Below are 21,149 nucleotides of genomic sequence, written 5' to 3'. Positions count from 1 at the left end.
TCCCTCCCTCCCTCCCTCCCTCCCTCCCTCCCTCCATCCCTCCCTCCCTCCCTCCCTCCCTCCCTCCCTCCCTCCCTCCCTCCCTCCATCCATCCATCCATCCCTCCATCCATCTCTTCTCTATGCAGGGTGTCCTCCACAGTGCTCTATGGATGTCATTGCGGCAGATGATACACTTTGAATTATGCATTCAGATTACATAAAAACCCCATGCATGCAGCAGCTGATCTATTTTTAATCAAACACATTTTGCTTGTTAAATCCATGCTTCGCTCTGATCAGGCTGTGTGTGTGTGTGTGTGTGTGTGTGTGTGTGTGTGTGTGTGTGTGTGTGTGTGTGTGTGTGTGTGTGTGTGTGTGTGTGTGTGTGTGTGTGTGTGTGAGAGAGAGGCATTGATGCAAGGAGACATGCCTAACGTGTGTACTTGGGGAAATAGCAGATCTGCAAGCTCACGATTAAGTATTTTCAGTGCACGATGACCGCATGGAACCATGTAGGGATCAGCTCTGCAGGCGTATCTCTCTCTTGTTGTTCAGATATGGTGTCTTTGCCTCTTTCTTTCTGTGTCTCTTCTCATCACTGGTACTATTTCTCTCTCTCTCTCTCTCTCTCTCTCTCTCTGCTGTCTCTGCCTGTCTCTTTACCTGGAGAGAAGCCTGTTGACGTGGCATAGCGTCATGCACTTACGCGGCCATGGAGCAACAGTGCCATCTATTGGTCATGGATACACACGCACAACACACACACACACACACACACACACACACACACACACACACACACACACACACACACACACACACACACACACACACACACACACACACACCTCGCCCTTGACTGAAAAAAACCCGCTGTATTTGTTCTCAGGGATATAGCTGGGATTGGACGGAGAGTCCTCACAAAGGAGACAACTATTGCTTTCCTTCTCCCAGCCCGTTGGTTCAATAGCTAATCATTCCATCGATCACTCCATGCGATACCATCTGCGTGCGTGCTTGCTTGTGTGATGTGTGTATGTGTGTGTGAGAGAGAGAGCATGTGCACAGGCACACACACACACACACACACGGCCACAGATAAGAGCGATGGGGAGAGTGAGTGAAGAGGAGGAATTAACAGAGAAGAGGAGAGGAGGCGGGATGAAGGTCACATGCAGATGAAAGAGGAGAGGGCAACCTCTCTCTCTCTCTCTCTCTCTCTCTCTCTCTCTCTCTCGATATGTCTGTCTGTCTGTCTGTCTGTCTGTCTGTCTGTCTGTCTGTCTGTCTGTCTGTCTGTCTGTCTGTCTGTCTGTCTGTCTGTCTGTCTGTCTCTCTCTATGTTTCTGTGACAAATAAAAAACAGCTGACAGTGGAGTCCCGCAGTCGAGGCATCAGCGCTTTTTCTTTGACCGCCCGGGAGCAAGGGAAGGAGAGAGGGAGAGAGAGAGAGAGAGAGAGAGAGGGACATGTGTGTCACACGGTCTCTGCTCCCAACCCCAGCAGAATGCACAGCGTATATATTGTTGATTTTGACAGCAGAATTGATTTGAATTGATTTAGTCTTAGTCTTATGGATGCTATTTTCCTTTTGTACATGGTTCAACCATGTAAACCATGATGGTTGCGTGCTGAAAATAGCCCACAACGCCGTCCCGAGCGTAACCAAACATAACATTACCTTTTAGGGTTTTTTAGTTCTATACCGGATCTCTTCTCCTCTAGTCCCCCATTAAGATTGTTGTCATCTGTTGACAACATTGGCAATACATTTACTCTTAGTTTTAGTCATCGTAGCTTTAGTTTTTATGTAGGTTTCGTCAGTGAAAAAAGTGTGTGTGTGTGTGTGTGCGTGTGTGTGTGTGTGTGTGTGTGTGTGTGTGTGTGTGTGTGTGTGTGTGTGTGTGTGTGTGTGTGTGTGTGCGCGTTCAGCGATTAACCTGCTGGGTCTGACGTGGCAGCTGAAAGAAATAAATATCCATTTTAGTCGACTAAATCAACACTGCTTCAAACGCCAGCCGAGAGCATGGATATAATTTGATGAAGAACCGAAATATTGTTTCCGAGGGTTAAAGGTAGGACGGGAACCCCTTTTGGTGTTTTATAAAGCATTATGTTATACTTTAGCTGTTGAAAAATAGCAGATCTACAAGCTCATAGCTCATGAGCTCATGAACTCATGAGCTCATGAGCTCATGAGCTTGTAGATCTGCTATTTTTGAAAAATTGTGAAAATGTGGCGCAAATCTTTGAATATATATTCTTTCAGAACGAACGTTTTTAACTGAAATCTAAGCTGCTGGGGAGGGTTCCTGGAACAACATATTTTCAGATGGGGATCGGCGGCCAATTTCGTATATTTTTGGGGTCCTTGACATGAGGACCCGAAAAACATGGAGAATATATGAGAACGACTGACATAGAAACATAGGTTTTTCAGAAAAGGATTTAGAAGACATTTGTAGATTCTGGTCTCAGGTCTAAATGGGTTAAACAAAAGGTTTTTAGTTAAAAGGTTAAATCACTATATTCTGATAGTAATCATTGCTATAGTGTTTGTACAGTAACAGGAATATCCCTGTCTCTCCAGCTCTTTAATAAACAGAAAATACATTTTCTGGTAGGTGACGAAATTTCAGTTCCAATTTTGTCTGCGCATGTCTTTGTGTCCTCACTTACAATTCCACTTAATCTGTATCCTGACTGTTCTCTATCCTGATTGGATAGTTTCAGTTTCTGAAAATGCATTTTCTGTTTAACCGTTTCCGCGCCATTGCCGACGATTAAAGTCAATTGAAGCCTAATTTTGATACTGACGCTTAACGCCATTGGCGACGGCCTACGGCAATTGCGCTTTTATGGCACGTTCGATTGCTCGAGCCATAATGCTACTCACGTTAGCCGGTTAGCTAGCTGTGTTGTTAGCACAGCACTGGATCGCCCATCTTAAATCGTCGTCGCCATAATAATCCATTCTATCCATTTCTTTCAATCGCCTGTATCTCCTATTCCTTGTCCCAGATGGCATTTTGGTCAAAACAGCGTTTCTTTGACGGCACAGATATGATGATCTGGAGCTCTGCAGAGCTCCGGTCTGGCTTCAGATGGTAAACAAGGCCTGTCCGCTCCATGTAGTTTCCTAGGTTAAGACATACTGCTCATGGACCGGAAATGGCGGCTTTTCAAAATAAGAGCTAAAATTAAAAAAATGCTGGCGTGAATTAGATCCTAATTTTTCAATAAATGATAGCGGCCTAAGTGTTAATAAAAAACTGGAGAGACATGGAGACTCCTGTTACTGAACAATCACTCAATGAGTACTATCACAATATAGAGATATTTAACACTCATTTTACCCCGAAGAAAATGACTTACACTATACCTTTAATTATTTCTCTACCAGGTACGTATATATATGAACCCCCCCCCCCCCGGGACGTTATTTGCTAGGTCCGTATATGTACGTACCCCCTCGTATACTCTGAGTATATAATGGTTGAGCCCCACGGCAGCTTTTAATATTGATCCGGTTGTTATGCAACGCCTCCGTCACCACCAGCTATGGGACGTTGCAATGCTCTCCATTTACCTCGGTTCATAGCAGGATTTTCAAACCTCCGTAAGTCGGAATCCAGGAGCGCTGTCCTTGGTGGATCTTCAGCCATGCAAAGTTCGGATGTCATTTGTGACTCTGTCTCGCTCCCGACACCCGTTTCTGGCAACAGGTAAACAGTGTGCGCTAATGCTAATGATAGCAAATGGTTGCAGTGAGTGTAGAGCTATGATGCAGAGTTAAGATGTTAGGTGTGTTAGATGCAGGTGTGATGGCCTCGGCATATATACCGCTAGTGAAGGTGATGCCATGCAGTGCAATGCCGGGAGGTATGTCAGCCAGCAATGCCTATAGTGGTTTTATGCTCTGTTTGCATAACACCGTGGCTCGCCCACAATGACGCTCATCAAACCAACGACAGCACATCACAACCTGATGTTTATGGCAGATGCCACACACACACACACACACACACACACACACACACATCCAGGCAACATCTCATCTTGCCCCGGCTGTCAAGGGAACAGTCCCCAAAACAACATCACCGGCGGAGAGAACGCAGACGTCATTTACCCCCCCCCCCCCCCCCCGCGCCACTCCCCCAGAAACAGGGCTGTCACCCAAAATAGCTCCCCCAACATTTTTTTTCTTTCCCTTGTGATGTGAAGTCGGGGAATGAAATGTTTTCTTACTTTGTAGAAAACTCTCTCTCTCTCTCTCTCTCTCTCTCTCTCTCTCTCTCTCTCTCTCTCTCTCTCTCTCTCTCTCTCTCTCTCTCTCTCTCTCTCTCTCTCTTTGTCGGGAGAAGTTACATGTATGGCGGCCGGGGGAAACAAAGACGGACAGAATAAAGAGCTGACAAAGAGAGGAGAGAGAGAGCATCCTCAACTCCTCTCCACAGTCCACACACACACACACACACACACACACACGCACACGCACACGAACACACACCAACAACAACCCCACAACAGAGGACAAAGGAAGGAGAGTCATTGCTTTTCTTCTGTCACTTGCTCTCCTCCGTGAGGCGACGGTGTCAGCTGTCAGGGCGTCCACATTAAAGTGGGGGAAAGCTGTCGGATGGGAGAGAGTTGGTGTGTGTGTGTGGGGGGGGGGGGGGGGGGGATGGGGCAGGTAGGGACAGAGTGAAGGAGAGCTGATGAGCCCAGTGGTTGAAAATGTACACTTTTTTTTGAGTGGTGCAACCACTCCAAGGAACAGCAATGTCCGTGTCAACCGTGTGTTCAACCGTGTGTTCAACCATGTTTGAGTGTGACTACTATGAGCACCAGTACCTATGAGTACCAAAAGTGGCGCTGTTGTGCCAGAAACAGAGAGAGAGAGAGATAGTGCTGCACTGTTGCCTGCTAATGAGAGAGAGAGGGGGGGGGATTTGCACCACTCAGTTCACACGGGTGTGATTTTTTACTTAAATGACCACTTCACCACTTTTCAACCTACTGTCACCTTCATATAATTGGTCCTCACTAATGTTCATGATAAGATGCCACAATTGGTTTGTGGGCAGTTCAGAAACCCGTCCACCATGTGGACATCATCGATGGGGAGTCGAAACGGCAGGCTTTCTATTACTGAAAAGTTGCAATGTGATAATGGAAGCCATCGTTCTCACGATAATACAAATTATCTTATGTTCAGTCAGATAACTCACAAATAGATTTAACCAATATTTATTATAGAATGAGAAGTGCATATAATATTTTATCTTGGCGTTCGGCTCTGCTACATTTTTCTCCCTGCTCGGCACAATAAACACCGTCATAAAACATTAAGAGCAGGGAGATAGATATACAATAACAAAGTCTGGAATTCAAACTTGACTTGAGTAAAAGTACAAATGTGTTGACATCAAGGTACCCACATTTAAAGTACCCATTGCAGAATGTCCCATGTATATGTCCTGAAGTTGCAACTGTTTGTCTCTAATGATCTTACTATAGCCTGGTTGACTACCTGGGTGAGCTTGTTTTATCTCTAACTGAGAGATTGCCGTATATCATGACAAGATGTTCAAAGTGAGAACACGCTATAGATCTCTCTGATCTATAGACCATGGTCAGGGTGTGTTTACAAACTGCCTTTGCCTTTTTGTAGATGTTGTCTGCATTGATCTGAAAGGTGATCGTATGATATTTAGTCGACTAAACTAAAACTAGACTAACACTGAAACATTTCAAAATTTGCTGCCAAAGATAACACTGGTATCGTGAAGTATATACTGTACCATTTTTCGTCCCACCTCTTCTGGGTTGTGTTTGCAGGGCTGTCCTCAGCGCTGGGTGCATGCATTGCAGGAAGCAGCATGACCACTCATACAAAATGTCTTTGTTTTGTTGTGTTTGTGTTGTCACACACACTGACCTGTCCTAGAAACAGACATAGAAAATGACACAGCAAACATTTTTCTTAGGGTCTACTCTGAATCTGGTACCCCTGTCTATACAGGAGACAATGGACCTGGTACCCCTGTCTATACAGGAGACAATGAATGCAGTATCTCTCTTCCATTATTCAAAGAGTGTTTTCTGTCTGTCTCTGTCTTGTGTGTGTGTGTGTGTGTGTGTGTGTGTGTGTGTGTGTGTGTGTGTGTGTGTGTGTGTGTGTGTGTGTGTGTGTGTGTGTGCGTGTGCGTGTGCGCGTTCAGCGATTAACCTGCTGGGTCTGACGTGGCAGCTGAAGTCCTCCGACGGCCCCGTGTTGAACAACGGACTCAGCACAGGCCTGCCCGTCAACAGCGATGTGGCCACGCTGCCCTCTGGAGGCAGAGGTAAGAACTGCGTCACGCATCAACACCAGGGCTTGGGCTAGGGTGACCAGAACTGTTCATTTGAGGGACAGAAGTATCACTTGCGTGGGACAGGGGGGGACGGGACGGGACGGGACGGGACGTCGGGACGGGGTTAGCAACGTATTACCTAACTAATTTAGACCTGAGCTCTATTCTACAATATATGTCTTCTAAATCATGACAGTTTTCTGATCAGTTTCTATGTCAGTGGTTCTCAAACTATTTCATGTCAAGGAGTCCTTGACATGAAATAGTTTGGCCAACTACATATAATTCAATTATATGTATTTGGCCGCCGACCCCCATCTTAAAATATGGTGTTTGCTCTGAAATAACATATTCAAAGATTTTCACCACATTTTCACGATTTTTCAAAAATAGCAGATCTACACGCACGCACGCACGCACGCACGCACGCACGCACGCACGCACGCACGCACGCACGCACGCACGCACGCACACACACACACACACAGCGCTCCCTTTATACTGTGACTGAGAAGAAACACATCCCCAGAATAAGTCATCACCACAGCAGGGGGGAAAAATCCAGGCTTTTTTTTCTCCTTTTTTTTTTAAGGCCCGCCACTCCGTGCATGCGCTCGTTAGGCGTGCCTGCGCCGCTCCGTGCGTGCTGCACGCACTGCTTCACGAAAAAATGAGAAGTTCTTTCACACGCAGTCAATCACACGAACAGGCGCAGAAGATACTCGCGCTGCTAACTAAAACACATGCATAATGCATGAGGAGGGCACACGCACGCACTCGCTGCTATGCTAACAGTATATATAACCATGGCGCTCAGTTATGTCGAGCCAGATTTATTGTCGGAGTCAGCGGCGAGGTAAAACATTGACTGCGTATACGCCGCCACCCCCCCCCCCCCCCCCCCCAGACCCCTATATCCTCATTTCCTCCTCCTCCACTATACTTCTTCCAGGCCTCCTGCGGTCTGTCTATCTATCTATATCTATATCTATATCTATATCTATATCTATCTATCTATCTATCTATCTATCTATCTATCTATCTATCTATCTATCTATCTATCTATCTATCTATCTATCTATCTCAGCTACGTGTGCGTGCGCGTGCGTGTGTGTGTGTGTGTGTGCTTGCTTGCATGCGTGCGTGCACATGCATGTGTCAGAGGGAGTGACACTGCATAAATAATCAGCATCGCTGCCCAATTTGCGTATTTGTCTTTGTGCGTGTGAGAGAGTGTTCTGTCAACCCAGTCATCGTGAGAGAATGTGTCCGAGCATAATAGTTTGGTCAGCTGCAGTCTATGATCTGATGATGCTTCGAGCGAGTGTCGACCGACGCGTCACGCACTATATGTGCGTCTCTAAACGTTGAGCATTATTTGTGCTGTCTGCGGCTGCACTGACACGACAGTGCTGCCACAAGCCTTCAGTGGTGGACAAAGTACTCATATTTGTTTTACTTAAGCAAAAGCATCAATACAGCAATATAGAAATACTCCGTTACAAGTAAAAGTCCAGACACATTGTGAGCTTGTAGATCGGCTATTTTCAAATGGCTGAAATGTATAAGTGTTTAAATTAATGTATGTTCAGTCAGGACAACTCATGAATGGATGGAATATATATGGAATATAAAATGAGCAATATATGGATTATGGTTTGCAGATGAATTGGATCTGCTTTTTAGGTACTCAGATCAAGCGCATCAGTCCCAACCATAGGGACTCCGACTCCCGGTACCTAAACAGCAGATCCAAAACGGCAGGTGGTAGCTGGGGTGGAGGAGGGTGAGCAGCAAAAGTTTTGCATACTTGCATCATTCAAGCTTGCAGCTGTATGAACAGCTGTATGAACAGCTGTATGAACAGCTGTAATGTTGGTGATTTGGACGTCAACAATCAGATAGGACTTTTCTGTTTGGATGAATGGGCTGTCAATGGGAAATTGCATCTAGTTAGCACCTTGCTGGCAAGATGGCCGCGGTCTGCATATGGTCAATTGTAATGTATTCCAGTCCCGATGTCTTCCTCTTCTCTCTCAGGTCCGTGGGCGGGACGCAACAGCAGCATAGACAGCGGCAGCGTGGAGGTGGGCAGGAGAGTGACCCAGGAGGTTCCCCCGGGAGTCTTCTGGAGGTCCCTGCTTCACCTCGGCCAGCCCCAGTTCCTCAAGTTCAACATCTCCCTCGGCAAGGACGCCTTGTTTGGGGTCTACATTCGCAAGGGCCTCCCCCCCTCACATGCACAGGTACCGCATGCATCCTATGTCTGATTTATTTGTTATGGTATATATCCAGTGGTGTAAAGTAACTAAGTACATTTACTTAAAGTACTGTACTTAAGTACAAGTTTGAGGTATTGCTATTTTACTTGAGTATTTCCAATTTCCAATACATTTGCTGATACTACACTACATCATCTCCGGTCCAAATATTGTACTTTTACTCCACTATATTTATTTGAAAACTTTAGCTACTGTACTTGTTACTTTGATTATTATTACCAGTAAGACGCCCTGAGGGCGAGAAGCAACCTCACCCCTGAGGCTCACAAAGCGTTGCATGACTCGCATCGTGACGCATTGTGAGCTTGTAGGTTAGCCTCGGAAACCCAGACGTTTTATTTCTGGGAAGACTTTTTTCATGTGAAGTGGGACATTCTGCAGGCCTATACTTTTACTTTGAGTGCTTTAAGTACAGGTTGATGCCAATACGTTTGCACTTTCACTCAAGTACATTCCGGGACTTTCTTACATGTAACAGAGCATTTTTCCACATTGCCTTATTGATCCTTTTTACTACAATTATTGATAAACGCAAACTCATGCTTTATCTCATTCTCAACCACTGTAGTCCGGCAGCCGACAGGCTTCTTTTGTTTAAAGTGGGACATTTGGTATATACATACTGTACATAGTCTTTTTTATTGGCCTAAAATATTGTCTATATGCATTCATGAATCCACTTGCTGACCGGCTGATAGTATTGGGCAATTTATTTTTCACTAACATCCTATGGCAGGCAAAATTGTCAAAAAATCTAACTTTCCTTATGCTTTAAAGGGGCATTCCACTCATTTTCAACATTTTACTATGTCATTAATATACCTTAGAGCTGTTGTGTGGTAATAATAAAAAGCCCCCCCATTCTGTGTTTCCTAGAACTGTAATTATGAAAAAAATCATTAACATGGTGAAACACATCTTGATGACATCATCAAGATGTGTTTCACCATGTTAATGATTTATTTCAGACCTCTAGTTGTAGGAAACACAGAATGGGGGGGCTTTTTATTATTACCACACAACAGCTCTAAGGTATATTAATGACATAGTAAAATGTTGAAAATGAGTGGAATGCCCCTTTAAGTAGCAGGTGACATGTCAAACTAGGGTGTTTTCATGATTCTGGATCCATTCCAAGCATTAGTTTTGCACAAAAAACACTCCTTGGGATAAAAACGGCCATAGACGTCATGACAAATGTGATGAGGTCAGCACATTTTGGGCAAGTGGCTATGGCTCCCTCTCTCTCCCCCTCAGTATGACTAAATGTCCCCCTCCCCCTCCCCCAGTATGACTTATGTCCCTCCCTCTCTCTCTTCCCCAGTATGACTACATGTGCCTCTCTCTCTCCCTCAATATGACTACATGTCCCTTGATCTCTCTCCCCCTCAGTATGACTAAATGTCCCCCTCTCTCTCCCCCAGTATGATTCATGTCCCTCCCTCTCTCTCTCCCCCAGTATGACTACATGTCCCTCCCTCCCTCTCTCCCCCAGTATGACTACATGTCCCTCTCTCTCTCTCTCCCCCAGTATGACTACATGTCTCTCTCTCTCTCCCCCAGTATGACTACATGGAGCGTCTGGACGGTAAGGAGAAGTGGAGCGTGGTGGAGTCTCCGCGGGAGCGGCGCAGCATCCAGACGGTGGTGCTCAACGAGGCGGTGTTCGTGCAGTACCTGGACGCTGGCGCCTGGCACCTGGCCTTCTACAACGACGGGAGGGAGCGCGAGGCTGTGGCCTTCAGCACCAATGTCATGGGTGAGGGACCATCGAGTTATACACTATAAACTAGACTAGAGAGATGGAGGCTGTGGCCTTCAGCACCAACGTCATGGGTGAGGAGGGGACACTGCTGCTGCGCGAGTCGACCTGTAACGCGTGGGTCGGGTCAGAGCGGGTCAAGAAATGTTTACTTCTTGTTTGGGGCGGGTCAAAATTTTGTTTAACCTGACCTCAGTCTTAACCGTCCACGTAGGTCGTTAACCCTGACCACAGTCTTAACCCGGCCACGTAGGTCGTTAACCTGACCACAGTCTTAACCGGCCACGTAGGTCACTAACCCTAACCTCAGACTTAACCGGCCATGTAGGGCGCTATATTTAGTTGACTAAATTCTTATGATAATTGACTAAAGTAGCCGACTAAAACTAGACTCACATAGACATTCCAGGTGACTAAAATGTGACTAAAACGAAATGAAAACTATTCAAGAGACTATGACTAAAAACTGAAATCAAAATGTGCTGTCAAAATCAACACTGAAATGAATGCGATGGAGTAGTACCATCATCCAAGAGTGTCGCACAGAAAGCAGTGAGAACAGCCGGTCTAAGCTCCGTTGGGAGCTCGTACATCGGGTAATATCACTGTTTCATTAAATGATATATCATGTCCATTAGGCATGTAACGATTCACTCATCTCACAATACGATTCAAATCACGACATTATAGGTTGGGTTCACGATACAATGTTTCTTTTTAGAGGACCCCTAGCCCCTCTGCTATGCCCAGCTTTGTGTGTCTGTGTGTACCATGAAAGTGATTTGTTTGGCTGATGAGCACGGACTATATGATGTATCACACAAGTGTGATTTTTTCATTAAATCGATTTATATTGTGGCCTGTCTGAATCGATAAATGACGATGGTACAATATATCGTTACGTTCCTAATGTACATAATAGTGGAAAGGTTTTTGGAGATATGAGGGTTACTTTCCGCCCCGACAGCAACGGCAGTCTGGGAGGGAATAGTTTAATTTCAGTGCTTTGACGGTAAACCAGCGGTGTACTGTACTTATACAGGCTCTGTTTCAACAGCAGCTGATAATGTCCCTAATTAGTGCACCTTCTCACCAGATAGAGACAGGGGGGCAATTAGTGACTCAACTTGTCGCATTGTTTGTGTTGGCATGGAAACGTGCATAATGGGCATTAATAACACGCTTTGGTGCCACTCGCCGGGACACCACCGCCGCAATGCGTCGCAACACATTGTGAGCTTGTTGACCGGCTATTTTGAAATGGCCGAAATGTATAGGGTTGAAGTGGTTAATGTATGTTTTCTAATCAAAATCAAAATCTCCAAAGTAACTAGTAACTAGTTTTCAAATAATTGTAGTCGAGTAAAAGTACAAATGTTGGCTCTGAGATGTAGTGGAGTAGAAGTAAAATTATTGGAAAGTGGAAATACTCAAGTAAAGTACAAATACCTCCAAATTGTACGTCAGTACAGTACGTAAGTAAATGTACTTAGTTACTACACCACCACTGTTCGATTGAGCTGAAAAAACAAAAACAAAAATACAATAACAGAGTATAAAGCACAATACAGGGACTAATGGGCCTCATACGCCAATAAGTTCCTAACTTTTCCTCTTACATTTCTTCCTAAGTGAATTCCTAAGAGAAGTCCAGTCAGATTCATGAAACGTTCTTAAGTAGGCAGAATTGTTCGTAAGCATGTTCTTATGATGATGAATCCAAATCCTCGTAACTTGAAGGGGTGTGTCAGTTCATTCAAATTATCATAGGTAGACGCCCCATATATCCTAATTAGCATCCTAATTACCATAGGGAACCGCCCCACCAATCCCATATAAGGCATTGGGAATTCACTTTTCTACCTGTGTTCACCCAGGTGGGTGTGGTTTTGCATGACTCCATGGCCTTGCCTGCAGTCACACCTGTGTGTGATTGCAGCACACAGAAATCACAGGACCTCACACATAGAAATAGTTGAGTGAAGTCAAGAATACTTAAACTAAAGTCTAAATATGGTGGAACACCAGACTCCAAACATTAAAAATCAATAATACTGTGGAGGTACTGAAGTGAACAGAAATTTTCATATTTTCAATATTTCAATATTTCAATATTCATGAATGTATTTTATTATTTATCTCACAATAGTCAACTGGGGGGGGGGGAGGGGTATGTGGTGGGTATGGTGCGTTTGTTTGGGTTGGGTTGTGAACTCTAAACCAGTGGTTCTCAAACATTTTCATGTGAAGGACCCCCAAATTGACATGCATTCTGCAGACCCCCATATGAAAATATCTTCTGCTAGGGAAATGTTTTGAACATTTATGAAAATGTTTCGAAAATAGCCGATCTACAAGCTAAAAATGGGCAGTAATGGGACGCGTTTGTGAGCTTGTAGATTGGCTATTTTCAAAGTATAAAATGGGATTAAAGTGGTAAAATGTTCCATATTTTGCTGTGGACTGCCTGGAACTCCCTCAAGGACCCCTTGAGGTCCTCAGACCAAACTTTGAGCATCATGCAGATGGCGCTGTTTTTCCTTTATGTTTTCAGATTGCACTTAAGAACGAAAAGGGCACCCTAAGAGTGCTCCACAGTGTGCGTAGATTCTGTTCTTACCTACGAACAAATCACAGCTAAGAAAAGATTGAGGGATCCCAAAACCTTCTTAAAAACTTCCTAAGTGGGTCTAAGAACAAATTTCCTCTTAAGAACTTCTTAAGAACGGTTGGTGCATGAGGCCCAGTGTGTATAAAATATAATCTATATCATTAGTGCACGTACGCACGCACGCACGCACGCACGAACGCACGCACGCACGCACGCACGCACGCACGCAGTGCGCACACACACACACACACGTGCAAGCACGTGCGCACCTGTAGAATAACAAGGATGAAAATCTTCTTTTTCTTCTTCTTCTTCTTCTTCTTCTTCTTCTTCTTCTTCTTCTTCTTCTTCATCTTCTTCTTCTTCTTCACACACCATGAGCAAACCACAGAGTGCAGTTCCTTCTTCCTTGCACAGGTGCAAATGGACTTCAAGGAGTTGCAAGTGGCCATTTAGTAGAGGCATTACTGCGATGTGTGGAAGGGGACGCAGCATGTGGATTGACATGAATGGAGGGGGGAGGAAGAATTGAAGTGGCGAAGCTTTCATCAGTTGAAGGGAGTGTGTGTGTGTGTGTGTGTGTGTGTGTGTGTGTGTGTGTGTGTGTGTGTGTGTGTGTGTGTGTGTGTGTGTGTGTGTGTGTGTGTGTGTGTGTGTGTGTGTGTGTGTGTGTGTGTGTGTGTGTGTGTGTGTGTGTGTGTGTGTGTGTGGGGGGAGGTGGGGGAGGTGGAGGAGAGAATGGGGCCAAAGGCGGAGTGGAGCGAATGGGCGACGAGAAGTGGGCTGAAGAGAGAGAGAGGAATGAAAGACAGAGTGGCGTCGTGATAAGAGGAAGAGAAGTGCCCGCGTGGATTGAGGTGAAATGAATCATTAGCATCTGAAAGGAGGAGAATATGAGTGTGTCTGAGGCCTCATACACACAGTACAAACGAACATTCTGTGTTCCGTCTGTGTTTCATGGCCACCTCAATGCTTTTCCAATGGAAGTCACGTAGTTTGACCAAATAAACACAAGTATTTGGTCAAACTACGTGACTTCCATTGGAAAAGCATTGAGGCGGCTATACGGTACATAATACAGTACGTACCGTATACCCAAAATCTGCGCGTGTACCGTGTATACACACACACCTAGATAAAGAATGAATGACCCCGGTGGGTAAGACCAGCGAGCAAACAAGCAACATTGGATGGAAGGGGGGGGGGGGGGGGGGGGGGATGCAGAGGCAGAGAGAGAGAGAGAGAGAGAGTGCGAGAGAGAGAGAAAGATAAGTAGAGTGAATATATCTCGCGGTGTAAAAACAAGTCGTTGCCGTCATGCGAAGTCCTCGTGTCTCCATCTTTCAACTTTTCATCCGTTTCTGTGAATGAACTGCCGACCCTCGTCGTACAAGTGTCACACAAAAGCAACGAAAATCGCATATCCACACAAGCTTGCACATCTAGATACTTTCACTATTTTCACAAAAAACAGGTTTTGGACACTCGAGGATTCCAATGAAGGAGCGTTGGATTGGGGGGGGGGGGGGGGGGTGGAGGAATGGGCGATGTGCTGATCTGCGCTGCATTCGGTATACTGTATGTCAAAGCGGGTGTTCATGAAAGATACATGGGATTGGATGAAACGCAGTGTTTGCTGCGTTGGATTGTCTGGAGACCTGCCGTACATGGGTCTTCATCCGCTGGCTTTAACCACGAGCACAGCCAATGATTTAATTACAGGCTTTGATGCTTAACATCAAACTGTCTCTCTCTCTCTATCTTTCTCTCTCTCTCTCTCCTCACAGATTCAGTGCAAGAGTGCCCGCGCAATTGCCATGGTAACGGTGAATGTAACTCTGGCGTGTGTCACTGCTTCCCGGGGTTCCATGGAATGGACTGTGCCAAAGGTATCAAGTGTCTCCCCAATATTTTGTTGCCTTAAGCTTTAATGCTCTTTATTTTATTTATTTTTGTTTTCTATTGTTTTCAGATTAATAGACAATTGCATGGCACTTTCAGTTGCCAGTAGATACATGTATCTTATCCTTCTTTTATGTCTTCATTTATATTTTCACATTTCTCTTTAGCCATTAATAACACCTGAGGTCTGATTCTACAAACCCCTTCTAAATCCTAAAGGCTAGTTTTCAAAAGGAAAAGGAAAATAAAACCTTGTGTCAGTGGTTCTCCAACTTGTTCATGTCTAGGACCCCCAAAATGATGTGCAATTGGCCGGTGTGCTCCTGCCGTGCCCCATCTCAAAATATTGTGTAGGAACCCCCAGGATAAAAAATAAATAAATAATAAAATAGCAGATCTACAAGCTCATAGTGTGGCACGAAGTGAAGTGCTATGAGCTTGTCCTACTATAAATGTGCGACGTGTGTGTGTGTGTGTGTGTGTGTGTGTGTGTGTGTGTGTGTGTGTGTGTGTGTGTGTAATGCACGTAACTCTAGAAACGTTTTCCCCACCGACTTCAAATTCGACACACGTGTTCCACACCCCCGCAGGGAGAAAATAGTCCCATGGTTTGTTGTTGAAGAGAAAAACATGCCACCATTACGATGTGAGACGAACACAGCCTCCACAGCATGTTGTAGTCCAAACAAACCGCCCGTTCACTTGCATTGAACTCATTTTCCCAGAAGCCCTAGCAGCCCAGAGCATGGCTTGATTTCCGGTTTCGTCATCATAACGCGACGGCCTCGTCACCAGGTCCGCGACAAAGCCGCTCTTTCTTTTTAATTATTAAAAAACGGCGAATTAAACACATTAAACAAATATTACGCAGCACCGACACATGGATTAAATAGCGGGGAACGCGGGTTACGCAGTAGAACTGTTAAAACGGGTGGTATGACAACATGTATTGCATACATCTCCATATAAAGTATGGGCACAAAAGGGACACAGACAGATAGTTAAAACGGGTGCTATGACAATGGGTATTATTAGGTTCCCAAGTTGCACCATCCCAAGTAGGCCGGTGGCCGATGGGCACAGGTCCAGTGCTATTTGAATAGCCAAAGTGGTTAAAATAGGGATTAGGGATTAGGGTTATTTTTTATTGATAACGAGCACCTTATCGATCAGCCTTATCAAGCCGGGTTCTTATCGAGCCCACTAGCGAGCATTTTCTATTATTTTGTGGAAAGACGGGAGACAATACATTCTGAACAGAACCAGTATCTTCTACTAGGGCCTTCAAATACAGTACTATTCTAACAGACGGAAGGCAATTAACCAAAATAAATTTAACTGGTTAATATGTGTACCGTCATTTTGAAAGTGTAATTGTGCTTACCCGGACAGCGCTGGTTGACAGGTATCAATACACTTTTAGACAGGTTTGTGCAGCATGGATGATTACATTTATTTCTTGATCACCTTTTGTCTTGGGCTTAATAAGCCCAAAGCTTATTGATAACGGGTACTCAATAAGCTTGCTATCAGATTTTTTCGAGTATCGGTTATCAAGTTCCATCCCTATTAAAATCACGTGTACGTAGTTGTGCCGTGACAATAGTTGTTAGCAGCTCTGCTGTCATTCAGCCTGACGTGTGTCAGCCCCGGAGCGTTTCCCGTGCCTCACCATGTCTGTTGCAATCACAATCTAGTCCACATGATTCCCTGTACTCTACATTCCCATGCATTAGTTAGAGAACATGAAGACACATGTATGCTCCATATACTGTAGGTATACATGCAGACACTAACAATGAAGCAATATTTAATCTCCTCATAAAAATAATAAACATGCAGACGCTAACAATTAAGCAATATTTAATCTCCTCATAAAAATAATAATACAAATAAATAAAATAAACATGCAGACAATAACAATTAAGCAATATTTAATCTCCTCATCTGCCAAAATAGGACACAACACCGGAAAAGGCCCCAGAGCTTATTTCCATTATGGTGCCTTTGAGTGTAAATTGGATTGATTGAATAGTTTATTGGACCGAAATGTATATAAACAGCAACAGAGTACTGTCAAACACTTTAGACTGTGCCCCTTTTTTGGGTTAAGGGACCATCTAGCAGTTGGAAATATTTACTCTGCCGATACCGTCTCTGCCTTAGGTTGTTACCAGGCTTTTCTCTTCGCAGGTGAGTAAGCCTGGGACCGAGGCTAGCCACTGATACCATTTTTCAAAATATGCTGCATTAGTTTGATTGTGAGGAAGCCATTCGGTTCCATTTATCTTATTATGGTATGGAAATCAGCAAGTGGAGACTTGAAAATGTCTTGAGATGGGTAATCCAACACGATGAATGTATTTGTTGTGCATTTTAAAGTGCAGATAATTGTTGAAAGATCTAGCAAAAGATTATTCCCAGAAAAAAAAATTCAATTCAATTCAAACGTCCATGACTTATGATCTGCACAATGATGTTTAGCCAATTAACCGGTTGGAGCACATTTGAATGACTAGGGATAAAATGTAAAAATATATAATCTACAAATACAACAATAAGCATTGAAATCTCTTTCTCTAGCTCTATACTCTCTTTTTCTTACGAATACTTACGTATAATTAGATACAATTAGATATTAGAATAGACTTTATTTGCCATTTTGCACAAGTGCACATGAGGACATCTTGGAGTGCAGCTCCCAGGGTCAGCATTAAAAACAGAGACAGATATAAGAATACGAATACAGATAATACAGACAAGGGAAGAAAAAAACATACAATCCTAGAATAAATAAGTACTTCATAATCTACCTAAAAAACAGTACATAAACATAACCCAGGCGCCCAGCATCTATTTTCAGCTGTACTGTACCTCCTATACCTCAGTGAAAACCAAACCACTCTAAGGTATTATATTTGATTCGAGTATTGCAGCATTGGAGTGCATGGTGTGTGTGTGTGTGTGTGTGTGTGTGTGTGTGTGTGTGTGTGTGTGTGTGTGTGTGTGTGTGTGTGTGTGTGTGTGTGTGTGTGTGTGTGTGTGTGTGTGTGTGTGTGTGTGTGTGGGGGGGGGGGCACAGTGGCGCTGACACAGGCTAATGGATGCTGAGTGTCTGTTCCCCGGGATAGAGGGGACTGGTGAATAGTTAAAGTTCAAAACCACTTGAACCCAAGCAGCCATATTCCGGGGGGAACATTCGGCAGACCTCCGAGCTCACAACAAGCTTGACACTTGTATATTGGCTATGTTTGGTGAAAGCGGAAAAAAGGGGTCCAAGTACAGAGCCAAGCGGCGGCGGTGGCTCAGGGGTAGAGTGGCGAGTGTGTGTGTGAATGGGTGAATGTAATGCATGTAATCTATGTAAAGCACCTTGGATAAAGGCGCTATATATATAACACTTGAATTATCCTATTTCTGCAAAGTGTTTGTTTCATAAATATCCACTGTAGGCATGTTATGAGCTACTTCCTGTCAAGAAATTCCCTGCAGGTGATTATATTTCTAATCGTTGGCGTTTGGAAGCGCTCGTTGGATATCACTCAACGGCCCCTGCGTACCACCTGTTTTGAATTTGCACATAATGCAGGAGGCAGCAGGACATGCTTTACTGGAAGCGAGCGCTTCCTAAATAGAAATTGGAAATAATCAAATGCCTCAAATTTTTACTTGAGTACAGTACTTAAGTTTATTGTACTTGGTTACTTTCCATCAATGATGTTCAGTGCTTAGTAGTAGTATATAAAGTGTTTTCCTATAGGGGAGCATGAACCTTAAATAACCCTCTTCATTACCTGAAACAAATATGGTCATTTATCGCCTTTACAACTCAATACAGACTCCGCAAAGATTATAAAGGAAGGTGGGGAGTAAAGGCCAGTAAGCTCAAATTTGTGAAATTGTTCTTGGCCTTTGACCAGCACAGCTGTACTCAGTCAAACCCCTGGCTTATATCGCCCGAACAACATAGGCATTAAAACATCCCGGAGCAAAGAGCAATGGTGTTTACCTTGGAGTCTCCGGTGCTGCAGTGCGCACGTAGACTTTGCAATCAATTGGAAGAGTAAACTAAGGCTAATTCACTCACAGTCCAAATTGCACCACAACACGATCTTCGGCAACACTGGATTGAACTTCGTGCTGAAGTATATCCACTGATTTATATGTTTATGATTTATATGTGATGTTCCTAATTCTTGCAATGCATTATTTATTACTTGCACTGCATTATTATATTTGCTTACCTTGTATAAATAAACCATTTACTACTGCTATTATTTTATCTGACCCACAACTGAGAGGGGGGTGGTGTGTGTGTGTGTGTGTGTGTGTGTGTGTGTGTGTGTGTGTGTGTGTGTGTGTGTGTGTGTGTGTGTGTGTGTGTGTGTGTGTGTGTGTGTGTGTGTGTGTGTGTGTGTGTGTGTGTGTGTGTGTGTGTGTGTGTGCGTGCGTGCGTGTGCACGTGTGTGATTGATCTAATCTCTATTACTCTATTAATCTAATACTGTATGCTGAAGATACTGTATGCTGAAGATGCAAAAGATTCAAAGATGCAAAGCTACACAGCGTATTTGTAGCTTTACATCTTTGTAGCTGAAGTTGAAACCAGCTGAACATTTGTAGCTTTGTAGCTGTTGTATCTTTTGCAGCAGAGCTGTATACAAACGCTGGATGTGTCTTTGTATCTGCACGTCGCTGGCTTACATTGACAATGAATGGTAGAGTGCATCTGCATCTGTTGATGTCTCAAAAACTGTTCGTCGACTACCTTTTTTCACTGATGAAAACTATAGAAAAACGAATCTACGATGACTAATTTCGTCAACGACTAAAATATTAGGGAGGGACTAGTGGACAAGAGATCCATTTCATGCTTGGTTGCACTCTGAAAGTCTCTAAGTCGTTTTTTGAGTTTGTTGAGTTGTTTTGCCTCAGCTCCTCGTGACACTGGCCACCTCTGGTAACGTCGCGTTGGATCCGTTTTTCTCATTTTGTCCTGAAAACCTTAAAAAAAAAGACTTGGGCCAATTGTTTAAGAAAAGGCGACAATATTTTTCTCTCTTTGTCGCTCTCCATGTTGCAGCTGTGTTGCGTGCCCAGATGCAAAGACACAAAGATTCACAGCATATCTGTCGCTTTGTATCTGAAGTTGAAGCCAGTTCAACTTATTTGTACCTTTCTATAGCTTCTATAGCATATTTATCTCTCTGCTGTGTCTCCAGGGGTCATCGCCATGTTGGCTTGTGGTGGACATTTTTGTCAACATTCCATTTTTCCCACAGACATACAACATGAGTGGACAATAATATATACCAGAAACACATACATAGATAACCCTGAATGACCATAACAGGTCTGTAAGTCTGAGAGTGTTCAAATGGAACCAATTAACCATTTGGTTCCATTTGAACACTCAGAGTTACAGGGGTCTTTGCAAATAAAACATTTGAGAACCACTATTTACCACGAACGACTCTATGGAACATTACGAGTCCAACTACTACTAGTGGTCCACTATTACTAGTTGGACTCCTAATGTTCCATAGAGTCGTTCGTAGTAAATAATTGTCATACAGTACATATTCTGAAGAAAACCTGGAGACTTGACATTCAGTAAGTGGGTGTTATGATCAAAGAAAGAACATACTGGCGTGTAAAACAGAAAATCAAAAATGTCCCACGGACAAGGCCGAGTCTTTGTCACGACACATTTGTCCGTGCATGTATGGACATGTTGGTGACCCCTGTGTGTCTCTCTCTCTCTCTCTCTCTCTCTCCATGTGTGCTGCAGCTGCATGCCCGGTGCTGTGCAGCGGGAACGGCCAGTACGACAAGGGCTCGTGCATCTGCTACAGCGGCTGGAAGGGGGCGGAGTGCGACGTGCCCGTCACGCAGTGCATCGACCCGCTCTGCGGCGGCCACGGGACCTGCGCAGCCGACGGCAACTGCGTCTGCTCCGTGGGCTACAAGGGAGCCAACTGCGCAGAGGGTGAGGGAATTATTATAACGCCACCAGAGGGACCATGGGGGCTGGTTTAGGCGTGCGTGCGTGCGTGCGTGCGTGCGTGCGTGCGTGCGTGCGTGCGTGCGTGCGTGCGTGCGTGCGTGCGTGCGTTGCGTGCGTGCGTGCGTCTATCAAAAGCGTCGTCCTGTCGGCGTACATATACTGTACACCAGTGGTGAAAATGTAGGCCTACTCAAATGTTTTACTATAGTAACACACTTAGCAAAAGTATCAATATTGCAATATATAG

The 21,149-nt window shown here is 44.4% G+C and overlaps 1 protein-coding gene across 1 annotated transcript in view; it reads left to right on the top strand.

Annotated features, from left to right (window-relative positions):
- tenm2a (teneurin transmembrane protein 2a) overlaps positions 1–21,149 on the top strand; it is a 333,595-nt gene that overhangs the window by 211,909 nt on the left and 100,537 nt on the right. Inside the window, exons 6-10 of the mRNA XM_079496709.1 lie at positions 6,207–6,329; positions 8,379–8,584; positions 10,184–10,379; positions 14,781–14,882; positions 20,687–20,884. Coding sequence (XP_079352835.1) covers positions 6,207–6,329; positions 8,379–8,584; positions 10,184–10,379; positions 14,781–14,882; positions 20,687–20,884 — 825 coding nt within the window. The remainder of the gene's footprint in view (positions 1–6,206; positions 6,330–8,378; positions 8,585–10,183; positions 10,380–14,780; positions 14,883–20,686; positions 20,885–21,149) is intronic.

This window comes from Electrona antarctica, assembly GCF_951216825.1.
Source record: "Electrona antarctica genome assembly, chromosome: 1".
Taxonomy (NCBI): Eukaryota; Metazoa; Chordata; class Actinopteri; order Myctophiformes; family Myctophidae; genus Electrona; species Electrona antarctica.
Note: the sequence above shows the minus strand (reverse complement) of the source record. Positions and strands in the feature narration are given on the sequence as shown.